The following is a 21,155-nucleotide window of genomic DNA, read 5'->3' on the forward strand; positions in this document are numbered from 1 at the left end:
GGTGAGAGAATTCTTGAGTTTTCTAAGGTCATATCGTGTGCTTCCTTCTTGAATTTCAGTTTCATTTAACCTGGAGTTTTGAGTTTTATTAATGGGGAAGTTATTGTGATGGAAACAATCAAATTATTACTAAATTCTTGTGTATTTTCTACCGTCTACCGTTCAGTGATTTCATCTTTATAATGGAAAGTTTTGTATAAGACATTTATTTCTTCACATCATTAATTTGTTGATTTATCTTATTGTCAAACATTGGTAGCACCCACTGTCACGACATGTGAAAACTCACGAGGAGCCTAGCTCACTCAAGATTGAGAGCCCACTCAAGCTCTTGAGAGGAAGAATGACAGCATCCAAGACCAGCTCTTCTCTTATGCTATTCAGGGTTTTTGGGCAGAAGAGATTTTCTCTCTTCTTTTTATCTAATTCTATAAAGTTAAACTTGCAAAGCGTACAATAACAGCTCCAGTTTCACTTCTCGTGTACCGCATATTTTCAAACTACTGGAATTTCAAAAGCAGAACTCTATTGTTATATTCCAATTCAAATCAAGTTCATTTATCGAACTCCTTTTGTTTTATTTATCATTTTCTTCTAAATTTTACCCTGGGTTTATAGCCGTATTAATCACATGGGAATCAAAGTTAAGTAGGGAAAAACAGTACTTAAAAAAAAGAAGCCATGGGAATCGTAGCATAAAAAATACTTTGCGTTGATGAATTTTGGGGATCTCATTACTTGCATTTCTGATTCCATGAACAAAATGCAAAATCTTAAATTAAGATTATCCTCATGCCCGCCTAAGAGACTCTGTCCTGCTTTCACAGGCAGACCAAGATAGCATAATTTACAAAGACTTAAAAGTAATCTTACAGAATTCTGCGCTTGGAACCGCAGTTAAGCTTTTATGCCCTGCATACTACCATCATCTGACCTACAGCCTGCAGTTGAAACTAGCGGCTGTGCTCACACTACCAAAGAGAAAAATCCACACCCCATCAGGATACTAGATCACCCGTTATCTCACCTGCAGATATTGAATTAGGATTTAACATTACAAAGGGCTGGAAAAAATAAATGAAAAAATAAAAATCTCCATATGAACTTGGAGTAAATATTGACATGATGTGAGCGATGTTCTTCATATTAAAGGTTTGGCATTTCTCTTCTTAATTGATTACCAAGCAATGTGTTGTTTCTCAAAAAAATTGATTCAGTTACTGACAAATCAAGAGAGATTGAACATTATTAGCTTTCAAGACACTAGCGATCTTCTTCCACACAGGAATCAAATTACATGGATGGAGGCAGAAGATAAAGAGAAGCAACTTTTTTGCAATGGACTGTCTGACCACCCATTGACTAAGTTTTTGAGAAACAGAAATAGCTTTACTTTTCTTACCATGCATGCATTTGATAAAGTAACCCAACTCTGGAAAGCAAATTGTTCCTTGAGCTAAAGCTGATGGCTGTTGATACACGAAAAATGAAAAGTGATGGTGGTCGGGATCATTCCTTGGCTTTGCCATCTCAACCACTCTCCTATACCCTTCTCTGTCATAACAGGCAAGCATATTTACACCAGCCACTGTCAATCCTCGGTCCCAAGCAGAATTCAGAATCTGTGGGAACAAATGACAGTTCATCAACTCCTTCAAACGCATAGAAGTAACTAAAGCAGTTCATGAACATGAGCCAAAAGTTGCTAAGAATATCCAAGATACTAAATAGCCTGAGGAATAAACCAAGTTAAGGGATCCCACAAACAACATCACCTGCCAACTCAAGCCTTCTGGATCAACAAGTGCTTCGTCATTCTCAAAACCTGAAACTGGCAATCCTGAGCAGACAAACTTCATTATCACCGAGTGTTTCTTCAAAACCTCAAAAACTGGAGAATATCCGTCCTGGTTTGTCGGGTTATAGTATCCTGCTGTTAGCTCTGCTGCATGGCTTGCTGTCCTGTACCACCAATAAACTGCAGGAACCTGCACATGCATCAACGTGATTGAAGTTCATAAGAAACCGTATGTTAGTTTGGATAGAAGACAATATAGATTCATTTTTTTTTTCACATAAACCACCTCCAAATCCACTATCCACTTGATTAGAGTTCTAAAATGCATAAAAAAATCATCTCCAAAATCTACCATTTGTGATCAACCAGCTGGAAATGAAAGTGTAGTTAAATCCCACACACAACATAAACTTACAAAAACACTAATCCAGTTGGCCAGGGCTGCCCAACAAACATGTCAGTGAAATGTATCAATCCTATAAGTGTTGTTAATCAAACAGACAAATTGGTATACCAGAACGAGGAAGCTTGGGAGCTGTGTTTATCAAGGCTAAAAAAATGTGTTTTTCTGGGATGGAAAATAAGGCAGGATGGCCAGGTTGGTGGCGGGCAGAGACTTGTGTGAGGTCCTGTTGTCATAAGAAAACTGAGAGACCTAAATGATTTTGCAATTGCAGTTCCCAGGAGGACTCTGAGGTTTTGTATGACAAATGAGAGATAAAATGAAAAGGAGACAAATTTATGGTGAGAAAGCTGTCTGGATTATAAGAAAATGCAAGATACAGATAAACATGAAGTCAGTGTTAAACCTTAATACAGAGCCCCATCAAAACCAAAGTGCAATGAACGAGGAACAAATTCTCTACCAGCTTTGCTTTTTTGGCAAGGCAGATTGGACAGGAGTCTAGTTGTTGACAATTTACAGAGGAGATGAAAGATCAAGGGAACAAGTTTTGGCACATTGTCTCAGCTTAATTTGATTTGTGGGCTCATGGTTCGTTATACAGTTTATTAAATTTTTTGGTGCTAAAATTGTTCAAGATAGCATATATCTGAACCCGCCCCAGTGTGCCCAACCCAATGAGAAAGGATTTGAGCATCTCTTTGGATGCATCTAGAATTGATCCAGGGCATAATAGAAGTGGAATACCATCAGTGACACTGAAAGCAGGTGGAGCATGATGACGGTGGCAGTAACAATTGTATCACCATGCAGGTGACGTGACAAAGCAAGCTGGGCAGATTGCGGAAATTATTTTATATTATTTTATTCATTTACCTATTTCTAAATAGTATCTAGAGTCTAAAAAATATTCAATTTCTATTGGTTAGAAATAGAATATATTTTTTTTCAATGGTAAATTTCTAATTAAGAACAATACTTAATAGAATCAGGTATTAGGTCTCATGTCAATTGCAAAATATCTATTTTTTTTGTTACAGCACTTAAAAATGTTTGGATTGGAATAACTAAAGAAGGGGAAGGAAGAAAGTGAATCAGTATACTAATTCCCATCCCCCAACCAGTCCTTCCTGTTGTGTTATTGTCCCAATAAAAATAAAACGAAATAAAAGCAAAGCATACCAACATGGACCGTGGATTTCTCTAGGATTTGGATCATAACTATCTTTTAAGTGGATTAGAAAAAGACTAGCATTCCTAACAATAGTAAGAAATCATTCTAAAATCCAGTTCAAGAAGTTCTAAATGCACAAACCTTGATGATGATTTTTGTATCCTCAAATGCAAAGCTTGCGAGAGACAAAACATTATCGGCATGGTCTATCAATGACTGGGAATACCAATGGAGGAAAAAGCGACCAAAGTAGCTATCATAATCACCTCGTTCACAGAAGAATCCAGTTTCATGTGGCCTTGAATTATACTGACCAGCATTATCAGGCCCCCTAGCCCAAAATGAATGTCCACGCAATTTAGCTGCTTTGCGAAGATTTTGTTGTGAATATTTATCATAGCACTGTACAGAAGCAATCAGCATTGGTCATGCACGATGAACATCAACTAAAATCAAACTATATTGAAACCATATGCAATAGAAGAACGAGTAATAAAGAGCAAGAATATAAGGAGCAAAATAGATAAACAATGCAAATCATCAAGCTAGGGTTTCCAAGCAGGAACATCGCATATTAACAGAATATGGCATCCATGATGCAGCACTAGCTAAAGTTGGATATATTCTTCTTTCAGAACTACATCCCAAAATTAAAAACTATACTGCTATGCTTTAAATAAACAATATAAGTAGGTAACTCCAACATGAATACTTGAAGGCAACCAATGAAATGCTGATAGCTCACAGGCTGGTGGTTGCATAAGAGTAAGTACTCTTAAGGATCAAGTCTCTTACAGACAATGAGGCTGCTGATAAGCTGATATATTTTCTAAAGAAGTATTATCAAATAGCACATAACCAATTGCATGAGACAAAACCCAAAACCACTTTCACTTTACCAAAAATAAACTAAAGAAGGTCTTAAATTTTCTTCTTCATTTTTCAGAACCGTAGGTTGTCATCAGCACAAGAAACCTGCATAACATAAACAGCCTTCATGTTTATTTTCCATCAGTATTGGTGGATGAATCAAACTTAGAATCCGATCCCATTCAATATGACAAAGATTCAGTTCTAAATACACAATAAAGATAGACTTCAAGCAGTAGAAAAATCACAAGATAAAATTTTCCATTACAGTCAATGTACAAGAACCACTAAAAATCAAAAGCTTTGCAATGAACTTCAAACAAATACAGCACAGGAGAGAGACATGCATATCATGGGTTAACATAAAAAGATACCTGAAACTCACCGATACCAGGATACCTCCATCCTATCCTTTCTGAAAAGGATGGATACTTCAGTTCCCCAGACGGTCCAAGTCCAATTTCAATAGCAGTAATAAGGCCCTCTGTGAACAAGTCATTAAACTCCGTCCGGAAGCTTCTCATGAAGTCAAAATAAACCTGCATATAATTAAGAATCACAATATGAAACACAAATTAAAAAAACTGTGCAGGCGCCATAAGGTACAGAAAGTATGTTCAATGACTTGAGTTTGGCATACTCAGCATAGAGCTAAAAGGCTGCTGATGAAAGCATGCCTTAAAGTCTTTCTTCCAAACCTTTCTATTTCTTTACTCTTTTTACATAAGTTATGCCTATCCTATCACTCCCTCATAGAACTAGATACAATGAAATCTAGTTAGCTTCATCAAGTTAGCAGAAAAGTAAAAGAACAACCTCCTACTCTAACATGAAAATGCATTATTTTGCATCACACGACCTAAGGTAGTGTTGATAGCACAACATTAGGTTCTATTACTAAAAGCCTATATTTTATAATTACTATTTTGAGAGAGAGACAGCAACAGTGGCAAGAGGAATAAGAGAAGTATAGAGACAATAATGTAATAGATGCTAGAAGAAAACACCATGAAAGAAAAAGGATGTTGGTGGCTACGTGGAAATTTTTTTATATATACCTCTATACCAGTTCTTCCCTTTAGAACTCGCTCTTTGTCAATGCCCCAAGATAGACATTCAGTGTTCCTCCTTCCTTCACGATCTGTGAAAAATATGTCCTGGTTATCTTTCCCAATTTCTAAAACCCATTGGGGGAGGGAGATCATAACATCGCCAGAGTCAGTTCCTCCATATTCATGAAATGCCATTACAACCTTCAAGATTTAAGACAGGTTTGAGATTTAAATACCATTCAACAACCAGCAGAAAGGTGTTTTCCATATAAGAACAGGGCATTTAATGAGGACGCCAGTGAAGAAAGTTTCTGATAAAATAAATACATATTCTCATAAGAAAAACAAAGGAGCATAAGAATTCAAGGAAAGAATTGATGCATGCACCAGAAAGGTCCTCAAACCCATGCTTTGCCATAGTGGAAAAAACTATTTGTTTAAAAATGAAGGAGTTTAAGAAAATCATGATCTTATAGAATAAGCAATTTATCGATGAATGTTATTTTGATGAAAGTTTCATGCTTTATGATGGTCTCCATTAGATTCCAGTTCCAACCAAAATAACAGGTCCATTCCATTTTGACAAAAACGTGATTAAGTATCTGTTAATCTTTCTTTTTTTTATTGTAGTACACACACATACAAGTCAAATAAATCATTAGAACTCACCTGCAACTTCAACTTGAATTCTTGGATAATGTTAAACAATTCCCTATAGCCAGACCACGCATACTTCTGAGGACTCCATGCTTCAACAACTCCCCACCAGCACTCCACAACCACACCATCCACATCTAAAGACTTCATGTGACTTAACTCCTGTCTAACTCCTTGTGGGTCAATCAACTGGCAGCAATTGTTGATAAACCCATTCTGCTACCATGATTCAACAAATTGGCATCCACGGAAAACATTAGAAGATCAACACAAAAGAGAGAGCCAATCCTTGCACAAAATGTAAAAAAAAAAATGACATGAACAAATAAATGCCACTACATCAACAATTCAAATCAAACCAGACACTTACTGCAAGCATTACATAAACAGGGACATAAGAATTCTCCGTGAAATCGTTTTGGTGCATGCCAGAATGAACATCTTGTATAAGCTGCACCACAAACACACCCAACAATCAACCACACTATCAAACAAACATATTCCGACAACATCAAATTCAATAAATCAATCAATTACCTGATCAGCATCCAAGCATTCAATGACAGAATTAATGGGACTCGCACTTGTGTACTTCTCATTCCTCGAATTCTCTCTCTCACTAATCACCATCGAATCAAGCGACCCCGGTGACAAGCTCTCATCAATTCTAAGAACCGACGGCTGACACTCTTTCACCGCACAATTCTTTAGCAATGGACTTTCTACTGGCCTCACTCCAAATGATCCCTTTTCAAACACATTAATTACAAATTATCAATCAAAACCCTAATTTTCAACATCACGAAACCCTAATTCAAGCAAACGACTAGCATACTAACCGTATGTGAAGGAGGAGGTGACTGGCGATAAGTGGTGCCATCCGTTTCAACAGTCCAACCAGCCTCACGCGCTAAAGCAGCGAGAACATCATTCATATCAGCACGCGCAGGGAGAGGGAAATTACCGTATTGTCTAAGACCAGTGAGCATTCTGCTTGTAATAGCACGACGGTGTCGTTCTCGAAGCTTGGTTCTCTCCTTCTCTTTCTCTCTCTCTCTCTTACCTTTACCCGAGGCATTGGGAGATGAAACAGCGGAGGAGTTATCAGCTGATGCAGCTGCGGCGGCAGTGGCGGCGAAGCCTCGTGGACGGCGGGTTTGAGGGTGAGGGTGAGGGCTAGGGCCTGGTTGGACGGGGTGGGGTAGGTGAGAATATGGGTCGGGTTGGGGAATTTGGGTTTGCTGAGGGTTGATTAGGAGATCCTGATTACTGTTGTTTGTGTTCATTTTTTTTACATTTGGAGTCAGTCTCTGTGTAGATTTTAGAGCTGAAGAACGTTTGGTTTGGTATTGTTTTCTATGTTTTTATTTTTTTTATTATAGTTTTGGCTCATGGCGTTTGTTTGTTTCTCTCTCAGGCAAGGCGAAGCATTCTCTGCAACTTGTCTGCTTTATATTTTTCTTTGTTTGTTTGTTGGGCAATTTGGAGTTGGGCTTTATTTTTATTTATTTTATGTTGGGCTTCTTAAGTAATAATATATTGTTTTGTAAAGGGTCCATGTTACATGGTGGCCGACAACAAAGAAGGAACAGCAAGAAAAGCTCAAAGTCTTTTTGTCTTCTTGTAAGATTTTCATTGATTTGTTAAAAATAAATTTTAAAAAATAAAACAAAAATTTTAAAAATCAAATTTTACCAGCGTCCAAACACTCCTTAAATATTCAAAAGAATTGGAAGGGTGGATGGATAATTAGGATGAAGGAAGGGCTATATTTAGGAATGGGCACTTGGAAAGGGGATGAAAGACGTTTTCTTATTAGGGAGAAAACTATACCCATAATTCCAACATGGTCTGGGATCGTTTTTCTTTGTTATAAAACTATTATTGACTGTCTAGTTAGCTCTTAGAGGCCTATAATACCTTGAATCAACCTAGAAATTCTAGGTGTTATTTAATTGGGTCCTTAGTTATGGCTAATTGAATCCTTTTTTCTATTTCTAATCCAATCCTTGAATTCAATAAATTTTCATTATTGTCCTCGATTCAATTTGAGATTTATTTCAATTTGGTGTTAGAGCTGGGTTTTCCTTGGTTTGCAATATTCACGGAGCCCGAATGTGCCGATTATTGAAACCGTAACCAACTTGGATCATCAGCAAGAGGAGGAACAACCAATTTATTGAATGAGACCGAGCCACCAAAAGACCAGCAACAGATTCAATTGAGACCAGTGATGTTAGATTTTCCACAATTTAACAGCGATAATCTCATGAGTTGGGAATATAAATCCAGCCCTTTTCTCAATTATCATAACACATCATATGTTATTCATGGCAAGCTTTCACATGGAGGGGAGGGCGATAACGTGGTTTCAGGAAATGAAGGAGACGAGAGCATTGACCAGTTATGAGTTGTTTGTGAAGGCCATACAAATACAATTAGAGATTTCATCAAATGCAATGGTAAAGATTATGGATTACAAATATAGGCCCTCGTGTGATATGGTGTTAAGAGTTCAGTGGCTGAAGGGATTAGGATCCATTTTGTGGGATTTTTAGACTTAACCATAAAAATTAGACTAATTAGGCTTAGGATGGAACTAGAAGGATTGGGGGCTCCGGAATCCGAGAATGAAAATCTAGTGGTTTCATAACCTTCATGGAGAAGATATCTGATTGAATCAAATACTGGGATCACCAAATTTTGTATTACTTTCGAAAATAAAATACACGGTGGTGAACAAGAGAAATCGTTACAAGTTGGATCCCTGTGAGAATAAGCACCAAAATAAGGGAAGGACTGATATTAGATGCTTGATGTTTTCAATATGATAAAAGAGCCTCTTTGCTGAATATATCATTTGGGTTTCCAGGCCAAATGAAAAAAAATGGAATGAGCAAAAATTCTACCCCACATACAGCCGACCACCTCAAACCATGGTTCAGTCCATTTCATTTCAGCCAGAATTTAACGTTAATCAGCTTGCACTGAAACCACAGAAAAATCACCTGTGCTGTTAGAAAAGGACTGAACTTTTGAGACATTTGTCATGCTGGAGAACTTGGTGATGGCAGGAGTTCCTGAGGTCATCAGGTAGCTGCTTGTAAACTGGTCGCCTTAGTTTTCAGCAGGCGATGATTCAGATCTACAAATATCACCACGACAAAGTGGACATACCCTGCAAACCATTAAAAAGTAAGGCAAACGACTAGATAATACACTGCCAAAATAACATTAAAACTTAAAAGAAGAGGGAGCAGTCTGACATTATATCAGCAGCTAGCATGCAAAGCATTTAATCTGCATAATAATGTTCTCATGGGGACAGCCAGTGGTTATGAGTTGTGCCTTTTAAGACCCGGTGTGGTCATGCTAGTAACAAATTTCCTCTTACGGGTTACAATTTGCACTCAATTATACAAGTCAGGCAAGCCATTGGATATAAAAAAACACTCCAGCAAAGATATAAATCAGGCCAACCTCGAGGTTGCTATCAAGCAAATACCAACAAAAAATCTGTTGCTGCACATTTGAAAGACACGCAGAACTCACAGCACCCAGAAAAACCCAAAAGCCCAGATCCATTTTTAGATTTCTAGTGATTCAACAAGACAAAGTCAGATGACACAAATTTGATAAGCCTTATGATATGAGGAATTATGTAGCGCTTCCAGTGAAGTGCACCCTCTGTTAGATCATTTGGGACCTACTTACAATAGACAAGGACCCCACATCAATGTAGCAAAGAGTGAAAATACACTGGGAGTTCTGAATAGTTGCTCTGATCTGGCAACAAACGAAATTTTGGAGCCATTCTGATAGTTGTGCTTGGCATTCTAGTCAACATTGTGTAACCTTCAGTCAGTTTTATCAACTTATATTAGCATCACTAGTCAGTGACCCAACATGTGAGTCATGTGTACTGCAAATACAAGTTTGACAATCTCAAATTTTCTGCAGAGTTGTCCTTCAACATTACCAAAAAAAAAACAAAAAAACTTAAGCAGGAACAAATAAGATTGTGTAGTTTCACAACAAAAGAGTTTATTTTAAACATGCATGTGTAGATGCATGTATTTATAGGCTGTTAGTTAAAAATTCAGGGTTCAAAAAGAATACCTGTGAATCTCCTTAAGCCACTTGTCTACACATGTTCTGTGGAATTCATGATGGCAAGGCAACACTCGCATGCTGTCTCCTTCCTCATATTCCACAAGGCATATGTAACATCTGTTATTTAAATGGCAAAAAGGCAGAGGAGCATAAGTAAAAAGATCATCATGATAAAGAGACAGTGATGCACTATAAAAATTCAATCAAACTTCATTGACTTGGATAAGAAAAGCATACAACAATGTAATGAAAATAACAAGATTATGAAAACAGAAGGAAGAAACACTGCTTGGTGAACCTTCTAACCTGGAACAAGCATTAAAAACTTACACAAAAGACTGCAGATAATAAAAAATAATTCTTACACACAATATGACACCTTTTCATGACAAGAAGAAGAAGATCACAAACTTTATTGAAGTGGGCTTTATGTGGTACTTAATATGAAGGTAACTAACTGTACACTGAACATGTCAACTGCTTAACTATATAATACATTAGATGGTTTCAATGTAGCTGCCTGCATGTAGAATAGAAGATTTGAGGAAATGGAGAAGCAATTATATATGTTATCACAATACATTGCTCAGAATAAACAAGGCATCCCTTCAAAGCATTTATTCAATGGAAAATTCAAATCAGGTTGCAGGGTTCCTATTAGAGTGCAAAAGACGCAACATTGAAACTGGAGAAAATCAGTGCTTAATTACTGGGACAGCAGGCTGATTAGGAAGATTGAGGAGATTTAAGTTACCACATGGAGGAGATAACAGGAGATATGGTTCCCAAGGTATTAGACTAACACTTTGTCGCGGCAATGGGATTTCTCATTTTGTGAAGGTAAGCTCAGAGCCTGGCAGGCACTTTAGATACTTGATCCGAAGCAGTCTTTGTAGAATTTTTCACCAGCAGTTAACCAGATTGCAATTTTTCTAGATGTAGGTGATACAAGCAGTTACCTTAAAGTTTGTCGATTGGGGAAATATATAGAAATCCTCACTGTCAACTGCCAACCCTAAAATGTATCTACACAGAACCTTCACTATATTGGCCTTGATGTAAAATCAGAAGCCAGGAATACAAATTATTTGCACTTAAAAACCCTATACATACATAGATACACATTCATTGTTATATTTGAGCTTTTCAAACAAAAATTTAGTCACTTCCATCTGAGAAATATAATACACTAAAATCTGATCAGCAAATATGGCTACTTACTGAGCTGTATCCTCATTCTGATGTTTCTGGGACTTGGAATATAATTTAACAGGCAAAGATTCCACTATTTCATTAGGAGCGGGTACAGATCCAAGTGAAGACATGGAAGGACGAGAGGATAATACAACTGATTGCTGGTGAATTTCATCCAGAACCTGATTATACAGTATGAAAGATTCAGCTCACAAAGATCTAAATAAAAAAAGAGAAAAAAATGGAGATAAAAACTGGAGGATAAAACAGCACAAAGCTAACGGTCTATTACCTCAAATAGAGCTTCAGCTAACATGACAATTCTTGATATGCTAGCCCTAGCACTTGTGTCATCATTTAAGTTTGCATCTCGATTATTTACACGACATGTACAGCGACCTGTTCTGTGTTGACCGGATAAAATACAAGACCTCTCATGTCCAGAGAGGTTTTCGAAACGGCTTCCCAACCTCTGAAGAGCACGAACCTAAACCCTTCGATGCGATGGTCAGTAATTTGTTCAATTTCAAGCACTGGAAAGGTAAAGAAAGTACAAAGGAAAGCAAGGTTGAAAGAGACATGAGATTTAGCCCAGATATAGATGGGTCCCTTTTATTGCCTTTCAGTTGAAAACTGTTCCAACAGCAGGTAAGCACAATGCAGGAAATGTTAATTTTATATAAGCAACAGGAATGGCTTTGACCCAAGTCAATCCCAAACAAGACCATCAAATGATCTGCTCTACATGTAGAAAGCATCCACTACTTCACCACATACTGTTCAACAACATATATAATACTCAATGTTCAACCTAAAAAGTTACAAGCCAGGCACAATGTGTTCTTTAGATGAAAATATGTCCTATGGAAACTTTCAATAATTATAAAGTATAGGGAATTTACATACCTGAGATCGTATTCTTCTCCTCCGTTCAAGGAAATTTGATCTATGCTCTAGCAAGTCACGATACCTGGCTTCTCTTGTTCTAGAGGTTTCCACCTCATGATCTTGAATGCTGAACAGTGAGCTAGACATGCCAGATGGAGGATAACCCAGTGCAGTTGTGGAGGTTAGAGTAATCCCTTCAGATTCTGACACCCTCATCTCCCCACCCACTGCCTGTCTCCCACTACCCTGGCTAGAACCTCTCATTTCTCTCTCTTGTTGCAAGGGACAAAATGTAAGTTCCGGTAGTGATGACCGACGAAGAACTCTATCACGAAGTCTTCCAACACTTAAGGTTCGGCTAAAACGAAAATTACGCTCAGCAGGTTCTCGTGCTCCAATTCGCCTATCGGAAAGTCTAGTCTCAATCCCATCCATGTCATTAAACATTCTAGGAGAACGTAAGTTTGCATCAACCTCCATTCTATTTCCACCTCCATCTCTTCCTGAATTGCGAATTGAAAAAATATTCTGGTCTTCTTGCATGTTGTCCAAGAGATCAGGTGCTTGACTATGCAACTGCAAACCAGCAGCCGTATCTTCATGATGATGTGCAGCAGATCTACTCACCAGGGATGTAGCCAATAAATCACTAATTTGTTGTATTTCATTTCCATTTCCATCAACAACAGAATTGGCAGACTGTGGATGATGGCGAATCTCATCTTCAGCATCAAACATTCTGGGACCAGTAGAATGAGTGTGATGTGCCCTTGACGACCCTAAACTCACTGCTCTGCTCAACCTAAAACTCACATTACCGGGAATAAAACTCAAGCGAGAAAGAAGCCGACTTGGAAAGGTCGATGACTGTGTAGGTGCAGCAGCTCGAGCAGAGCTGCTACCTGTTCTAGATGAAGTGTTTGTGATACTTGCTTGATTCCATTCATCGAGCTCAACATCCGACGATATACAGGGCGTTTTATCAGATTGCTCCACTTTAACCTTTCCATAACACTCAATTTTAACCTCATCGGAGTCTATTTCATTCCGGTTAGTAGATGAAGCATTTCCTTCACAATTTTCTTTATTCCCATCATCACAAACCTAAAAGAGCATGGGTAAAACAACTTTAGTCCTTCAAAAACCTATAACCAATAAACTCTCACATCATTCTTACAAATCAATGATAGCATCATAACAATAACAATGATGATACTTAATAAACACAAGTCCTAAAAAGTTACGTTAACACATTTTCCACGATTCGAGAAAAGAAAACATGCATTTTCCATTGACATTGCATACGAGTGAGTGAATAAACAGAAGAATTAAACTGCATTAAAATTGAGAAAACTAAAAGTAAGACAACCAAATAAGTCAAAGATGAAGCAATGATAGAGCGACTGACACGGTCACCACTGGTACTATCGCGAGATCCACAAGAAGTACCCAAACAAGAAGACTGGAAAACCTTACTCCTCCCTTTAGATTTTCCCTTCCGTCCACTTCCACTTGATGATGACGACGACGATGCACCACCACGATATGCTTTGCTTCCACTGGATCCCATCTCTCCTCTTTAAATATCACTCGCAACAAAATGCCACCCGAATTACATCACTGGCCCCTCGAAGCTTCAACCTTCCAGATCTCAAACCGAGAGGCATTACATTTACAGGAAACTAATGAGAGTTTGGTGAAGTGGGCTTTTAAATTTGTTTAAAAAAATGAAATGGGTTCTTGTAAGTTTCGATCTTTTAAAAATTTGTAGATCTAAAGAGAGAGAATTAGTGAAAATCACATATGGTTCTGTTTTTTGAGTGATTATACTAATATTTGTTAGTAAAGGGCAATTGAAAATGAAAATGTTGATCGAAATTAGATGCGGGAATGAGACAAAGTAACTACTTGCAGAGAGAGTGGGGAAGTAGACTGGTTTTTCAAGGAAGTGCGTGTCTGTGTGCGTTTCAGCGAGGGTCTTGACTGTGCACTTTGAAAGGAAAGAGAGAAGACGAAGGTGAAGGAACATGGGCTCCTTTACTGATTTGCATGCGGTATTTTAGGTATAAAGTTTTTGACGGGAAGCCACGTGGGAATGATGGGGCTTCTTTTATATTTATTTATTATTTTCAATTTTTGAGAGATAGAGAGAGGGGGGGATGGGAAGGATAGGTCTTTTTGGGTGGTAGGTAGCATTTGTAATTATAATATCTTGTTTTTTAAAATATATTAAAATAATATTTTTTATATTTTTTAAAATTCTATTTTTAATATTATCAAATCAAAATATTAAAACAAATAATTTAAAATAAAAAAATAAAATTTTTAAGACTAATAAAACAAACAGTCTACAAATAACTTTATATTTAAAGACATTATAATATGTTTAATGAAGAGTCATTTTGTTACTAACGCGTTTTAAATTATAGAATTCAACTGCCACAAGTTTTGATTTTGTTGTGCTAAATGTTTTTAATAATATTTTAACAATTGTTTTTTTAAAATAATTTTTATTTAAAAATACATTTATATTTATGAATTATGGAATGTGTATAACAGGTATTTGAAATATAAATCCTTTGCCAGAGTCTACAATACTAGACTTCATAAAAGGATAAAAAATAAAAAGAGGGCTCACCTTAAGGTCCAAACTAGAAGACGTTAAGAACAATATTGCTTAAATAACTAGCTTACTTGAGCAATTCTTGTACAACACTTTTCTTTAAACAAGTAAAATAAGCATTGAAAAGCCAAAATAATATTTTATTTATTTATTTTTAGCTTTTTCATTTAGCATATGCATTGGAGATTTAGTATCTGCATTGGAGATGCTCTTAACACATCATATTTGATGGCATTGACGTAACTCAATTAACTTGGATTAATCTAAGTTTGGACTTTTTAAAATAAAAAAAATTGAAACAATAATGTTTTGAAAAAAAAAAGACATTTTCTTCCTCTTACTCAAATCATATTGGCAGAGACATTACTAGATTGAGAAAATGATTTTTAAATAGGTTAATTGGTTTATAGAACCATGAATATGAATTATTGATTAAACCCCAGACTTTTTAATTTCGTAACATTGATCCATTGAACTATCATATGTCAAAGCAATACACCAATACACCGTCTTCATTAAAGTTCCTTAGACTTTCATATATTAAACTCTGTTAAATAGCATGTGGCATTCACGTGTGTGGTTATTACATCTTAATTTTCAATGATGGTAGCTCAAGGAACCCTAATGAAGATGATATATTGCATTGACATAATAGTAGAAGATGTTAAGAAATATATGGTTATTTTGTTTTGTTGTTTATTAAGGATAGAATAGTTTTTGTATTTTCTTTTTAGTTTCTTTTGTTTAACATATATACAGTCTCTTTCTATTTAGGTTAAACATGTTTCTTTTGATTATTTTAATTGCATTATACAATATCAATAGAACTTTAGCTTCCTCCCTTTCTGTTTTTGTATTTCTCTTTATTTATGTGGATTGTTTAACATGGTATCAAAGCGAAGTTTTATGGAATAAGACTTCATCTCAAACACAGTTTTCACAGGTTTTTGTGTGAAGTGACTGAACAATTTCGAGAAGGTATTCGTTCAGTTTATGCAATATGGTATTTTGTTTCCCTTTATTTCTGCAATTCGGTATTTCATTTTTCTTTCTTTTGCATCCTGATTTTCTTTGTTTGTTGATTATTATTAGTAATGATATTGATGGTATTTTAGTTTTGAAGATAAAGTTAGCTAGACAGATTAAAATGAAGGATTTCAGTTCCTTATGATATTTTTTAGGTATTGAGGTAGCTTACTCACTTAAAGGTTATTTTCTTTCTCAGTCAAAATATTTTGCAGATATTCCTAAACGAGCTAGACTTACTGATAATAAGATTGTAGATACTCTCATTGAAGTTAAAGCAAAGTATTATTCTTCTAATGATTTACTTTTGTCAAATCCTACTTTATACCGTACTATTGTTAGGAGCTTGGTATATCTCATTATTACTCGTTCAGATATTGCTTACGTTGTTCATGTTGTTAGTTGGTTTGTTGTTTCTCCTATTATTGTTCATTGGGTAACTGTTCTTACTATTTTGCAATATCTTCGAGATACAGTCTTTTAGAATCTTTTACTTTCATTCACTTCTTCCTTGAAGTTGTGTGTATATTATGATACTGATAATGGAAGTGATCTCACATATCATAAGTTTGTTACTAGTTTTTATATTTTTTTGAGTGATTCTCTTATTTATTGGAAGAGCAAGAAACAATCTATTATTTTTCAATCTTCAATCGAGCCAGAATGTCATGCTATGACATCTACAATCAAAGAGATTGTTTGGTTACGTTGGTTACTTGCAAATATGGGAGTTTTGCTTTCTCATCTCACTTTTATATATTGTGACAACTAGAGTTCTATTCAGATTGTTCATAACTCGATTTTTTATGAACAAACTAAGCACATTAAGATCGATTGTCATCTTACTCGTCATCATCTCAAGCATCACACCATTACTTTGCCATATGTTCCTTATTCTTTACAAATTATAGATTTTTTTACCAAGTTGCATTCTATTTCCTGTTTTTGTTTTTTACTTGGAAAACTCTCGATGCTTGTAGCTATCAGATCATGAGTTTGAGGGGAAATATTAAAAAATATAGAATTATTTTTTTATTGTTTATTGAGGGTATAATAGTCTTTACATTTTATTTTTAGTTTCCTTTATTTAATCTATATATAATCTCTTTATATTTAGGTTAAACCTGTTCCTTTTTATTATTTTAATTGCATTATGCATTATCAATTAAATCCTAACTTTCTTTTTTCTTATTTTTGTATCTCTTATCCTTTCTTATTTTTGTATTTCTCTTTAATTCTTTAGATTGTTTAACAGGAGAAACCAAAGTAAATAAATAAAAAAGACAGGGATGTAGTTGAATTTGACCAAAACTTCAATGGTCTCTCCACCAATTAGCACTGTTAATAAGCATTTCACTCCCCAAGCAATGAATCTTGGATTGCACGTTGTTCTTGTTAGTAAATATAATTTGTACCTAATCAATTGATTATACATTGCATTAATTTTATTCATGTAAAATATATTTATTATGAATAAAAGGTTTTCTTTATTTTTAATATTTAATCATATTTGAATAATGAATCTAATGTTTAATTAGTAAATCTAGAGTAAAGATAAAATCCGTATAACAAAAATGCTCTGCATAAAAAATTATAAAATTGTTATAATTATAAGATTTTTATTGCATCAAAGCATTATTCCTAAATGTTCTTAGTTAATATTCTATTAGGATTAAATATTAATTACAATTGTTGAGACTAGTGCATATCATATTCATTCTTTTATGAAAAGAAACAGTTTTTCTCATAAATTGAGGTATGAGGGATACTTGGAACTAATATGCATAGATTTGTCAGATGACATGTGAACTGAATTGACTCACGTGACTCACGTAAGAATTTTATACGAAGAGATCACTTATTTTTATGAAAAGGCTCACGTGATAATTATATAAGTGATCATTTGACTTGATATCACTCAGTTATTTTATACAAAGAGTGTTATGTTTTGATTCCAACCACATGTTATCTTAATAAAAGGTAACAAACAGACAAATATTGAATATAATATAAAATATATGAATATATTTTATAATCAAAAAATGATTCATCACCCTAAATGAATTTTTTTTTTAAAAAAAAAATTTATTTGTTTTCAAATAGTATTGATTATAAAGTCCCTGGTTAATATGGAATGAGATTTGAAAAGACTTTCAAATCTTATTTTAAAATTCAATCACTATAGTGTTAAGAACTAAAATGATTTAATAAAACAGACACACTTCATGCTATAATGTCTAAATTAAAATATTCTTGATGAAATGATAATAATTACACCAAGAAACTCGTTAGGTTAAGTCAACTCATTTATGACTTTCATAATATTTAGGGAATCATGACACATCGCTAAACATTGTATCTGATCTTTAAATATAAATCAAATAATTGTTAAATTGATAATAAATTTAATAGTTTAATTTATTTAATCATATTTTATTTAGTATTATAATTATATTTGGATCAACTTATCAGGAAATCTAATGGGTCACTCACATAAGAACCACTTGTTAAAAATTAAAATGAGATGATTAATCAAGTGTGACTTAATTGCAAATAAGTTTTAGAAATTTGGAGCTAGAATATAATTAATACAAGATATTACAATTCTAGACTTAGAAATAATCAAGTTAGGACTTGATTGAATAATTTATAAAATTAACATAAAATAATATATGTGATATTATTTAAGAGACATTGATATTTTGACATTAATAGAAAGTCATGCCTCTTATTTTCTATGCATTAGATGATAATACAAAAGTACAGTACAGAAACACCTAAAAAAAAAGGCTAATGCTCAAAAGTATAGCAATCCCCTCTCTCTTAAAAGGGTCCACGTGAATTACTGTTAAAGGTCAGACAATTAAACGGTTTGTGGCTTATGACAATCCAGCTTTGAAACAATTATTCAAAAAAAAAAATCTAATATTTAGATAATCTTAAACTTTAAATAACTATAACAGAATCTTTGGGATTAAAAAATATATATATATCGTTTCCATTACTGAGAAACCCAACAGTTCCCTCATCTGGGAAGTTATAACCGTAGTCATTGATGCAGCAAAAGGTGACCACTGTTAAACCACTATGGACCCAGCTAACTTTCCAACACATAATTTACCTTTGCATAAGCATGCCTTGTCCAGCAGCGCTACAACCTAACAGCTCAACAAATTATTTACATGCCAATTTACCCAGGCATGCGAGAAAAACAGCATCATTTCCTACTGTACATCACAAGAAAAATTAAAAGGAGCAAGAGTTTTGACATCTTCGATTTCTACCATTGTCACCTTGCGGAATGGAGATAATCTTTGAAGGGGATCTGATGTAATTACTTAGAATAAAAGTCAGTGCTCAGATTTGAAGGAAACTGGGTAACAATGGTTTCTGTCACAAACTTGGAGTCCACATAACCAACTAGACACAGATAACACCTGCATTTCAGGATTCAGTAAGCCAATGATAAAAGATTCTGACAAACAACAACATCAGGAACTAAATTTACAAGACAAAAACCAAAACCCATTTAAGGAACCTCTAACAGGGCAGGACACTTACACTAGTACCATTGTAGAAAATGAGTTACAGATTTCTTCGCCCAAGCTGCCAAGCAAACTGATCAACAGCCACCATAGCACGGGATGCTGCACCAATTGATCCATCATACCTGCCAGTGCCACATTCACAAAATGAAAAGACAAGATGAAATTCAACTTCTTCACATTAGCAGCCCAAATCTGTTCAAATATGAAAGTCAAAACTAAAAATATCAAAACAAACAGAAAGGGGATTACAATGCAACCAAGAGGAATGCTGAAGTCTGCATGATGATGGCACCTTCACCAGCAGGTTTTGATGTAGTCAGAGACCTTGCACAGAAACAATTCTCATGAATGGATGTAACCACATCTGTCCACCCAATTCAGGATCCGTAAGATAAATATTACAAAGAGAACAAGAAAAAATGTACAATGATATGGTGCAAGACAAAATTAGTGGGATGTGTGATGTTATAAAGAATGCAAGGCATGGGGCATTTTCCAAGCAATTGCAGTCAGGTCCACAAAAATGCTAGCATCAAGGAAAGCTGCAATGACTTGCACGAACAGCATACTTTGACTTTAGAAGATCACAATTCTGACTGAAGATTGTTCTCATCATTCTAGTCAAAAGAAAACCTTAATTTTATTGAAACAAAAATAACAAAAAAATTTCACTCTGGTTTGTCTTGGAAACTAATGAATGTTCTCATTTGTAACTGCTAGAATGTCTATGAAATTATAGTATTACACATAACAGGGTTATAAGTGTACCTATCTACTTCTTTGCCAAATACAAGAAGCAAGAGTGATTGGTATGTGCTTTTCTAATCCTGCTTGTATAATGGGAAACAAATGTACTGGGAAGGCAGAATACACATCTATAGATCCCATGCACAACAAAAGCAAGCAGAAATCCTATTTGATTCAGTCGATAATGCCTAAACTCTGAAAGGGCAGAAAAGAAATGTTCTGAAAACACATTTTAAGGTTCTTTTACGGTTCGATCAGTCATCCATGCGGTACATTTGCGAGGAGGTGCACATTTGATAAGTCAAAAACACAAAACCAAATATCCTCAATAATTCTGCTAAGCTGCGTAAATTGAGCTACAGGCTGCAGTATAAGAGCACATGATCTTAACTGAGACAAACTTCTTTGCCAGATTCAAGAAAAACAAACTTGATTTCTAAAAAAAACTCTGCATTCACTAATATCAACACTTCACTATCCTTGTAACCAATAAAAGTCCTTCAGTAAGCAACCACAGCGAAACTTACATTGATTTTGCCCAATAGTAAAGTTCTCCGAATGAAGTTTATTCCTTTTAACAAAATCAACAAACTGGCTCACTTCAGTGGGAACGGCATTGATACCTTCTTGTTCTGCACTAAAACCACCACGCCATAATCAAGACTTTAACAAACATAAGAAAACTAAATCATTTGTGGGTTTCAAATTATAATTTCGTTTCTCTTACATGATAGAAAGCAAGCGAGATGGTGCATTTGGATCATAGTTAATAAGCAAAGCAGCCTTCAATGGTTCACCGGTAGAAGAGCCGACGTTAATGGAAGTCCATTTCTCCCAAGCTTTGTGTACAAAACCCCACTCCATTTGTTTCACCAAGCCCTGATCAGACACTGGAAAAAATTAATAACTATTTGGTAGGGAAAAGAGCAGACATCGGAATAAATTGAAAAAACCCTAATTTTAACTTGTTGATTTTGTACGGAGAGGGGCAGAAGTTAACGGCTGTTTGGTATCGCCAAGCAAGCAGCATTCGTAATCGTTTTATTTTTTATTTTGGGGTTG

At 35.2% G+C, this 21,155-nt stretch overlaps 3 protein-coding genes across 4 annotated transcripts; all 3 read right to left on the minus strand.

Annotated features, from left to right (window-relative positions):
• Positions 1–712: 712 nt before the first annotated feature.
• Positions 713–7,389, minus strand: LOC133701815 (beta-amylase 8). Of its 2 annotated transcripts, none has more exons than XM_062125926.1 (10): positions 6,794–7,389; positions 6,492–6,701; positions 6,325–6,405; positions 5,967–6,170; positions 5,304–5,498; positions 4,620–4,784; positions 3,517–3,777; positions 1,776–1,988; positions 1,403–1,622; positions 713–1,027 (listed from the first exon to the last, which is right to left on the minus strand). In XM_062125926.1, the coding sequence occupies exons 1-10, from the start codon at positions 7,238–7,240 to the stop codon at positions 999–1,001; spliced, it is 2,025 nt and encodes a 674-aa protein (XP_061981910.1). In that variant the 5' UTR covers positions 7,241–7,389; the 3' UTR covers positions 713–998. The 2 variants fall into 2 exon arrangements, with proteins under 2 accessions (XP_061981910.1, XP_061981909.1); XM_062125925.1 differs by having other exon boundaries at positions 5,967–6,173.
• A 1,240-nt stretch (positions 7,390–8,629) lies between these two features.
• Positions 8,630–14,214, minus strand: LOC133701880 (E3 ubiquitin-protein ligase MBR1). The gene is made up of 6 exons (XM_062126043.1): positions 13,558–14,214; positions 12,168–13,253; positions 11,554–11,748; positions 11,289–11,443; positions 10,074–10,184; positions 8,630–9,132 (listed from the first exon to the last, which is right to left on the minus strand). Exons 1-6 carry the CDS (start codon positions 13,717–13,719, stop codon positions 9,072–9,074), a joined length of 1,770 nt encoding a protein of 589 aa, XP_061982027.1. The 5' UTR covers positions 13,720–14,214; the 3' UTR covers positions 8,630–9,071.
• Positions 14,215–18,749: 4,535 nt separating this feature from the next.
• LOC133701125 (uncharacterized) lies at positions 18,750–21,155 on the minus strand. The gene is made up of 6 exons (XM_062124941.1): positions 21,059–21,155; positions 20,821–20,972; positions 20,621–20,730; positions 19,596–19,710; positions 19,360–19,468; positions 18,750–19,235 (listed from the first exon to the last, which is right to left on the minus strand). Exons 2-5 carry the CDS (start codon positions 20,955–20,957, stop codon positions 19,384–19,386), a joined length of 447 nt encoding a protein of 148 aa, XP_061980925.1. The 5' UTR covers positions 20,958–20,972; positions 21,059–21,155; the 3' UTR covers positions 18,750–19,235; positions 19,360–19,383.

This window comes from Populus nigra, chromosome 8, assembly GCF_951802175.1.
Source record: "Populus nigra chromosome 8, ddPopNigr1.1, whole genome shotgun sequence".
NCBI lineage: Eukaryota > Viridiplantae > Streptophyta > Magnoliopsida > Malpighiales > Salicaceae > Populus > Populus nigra.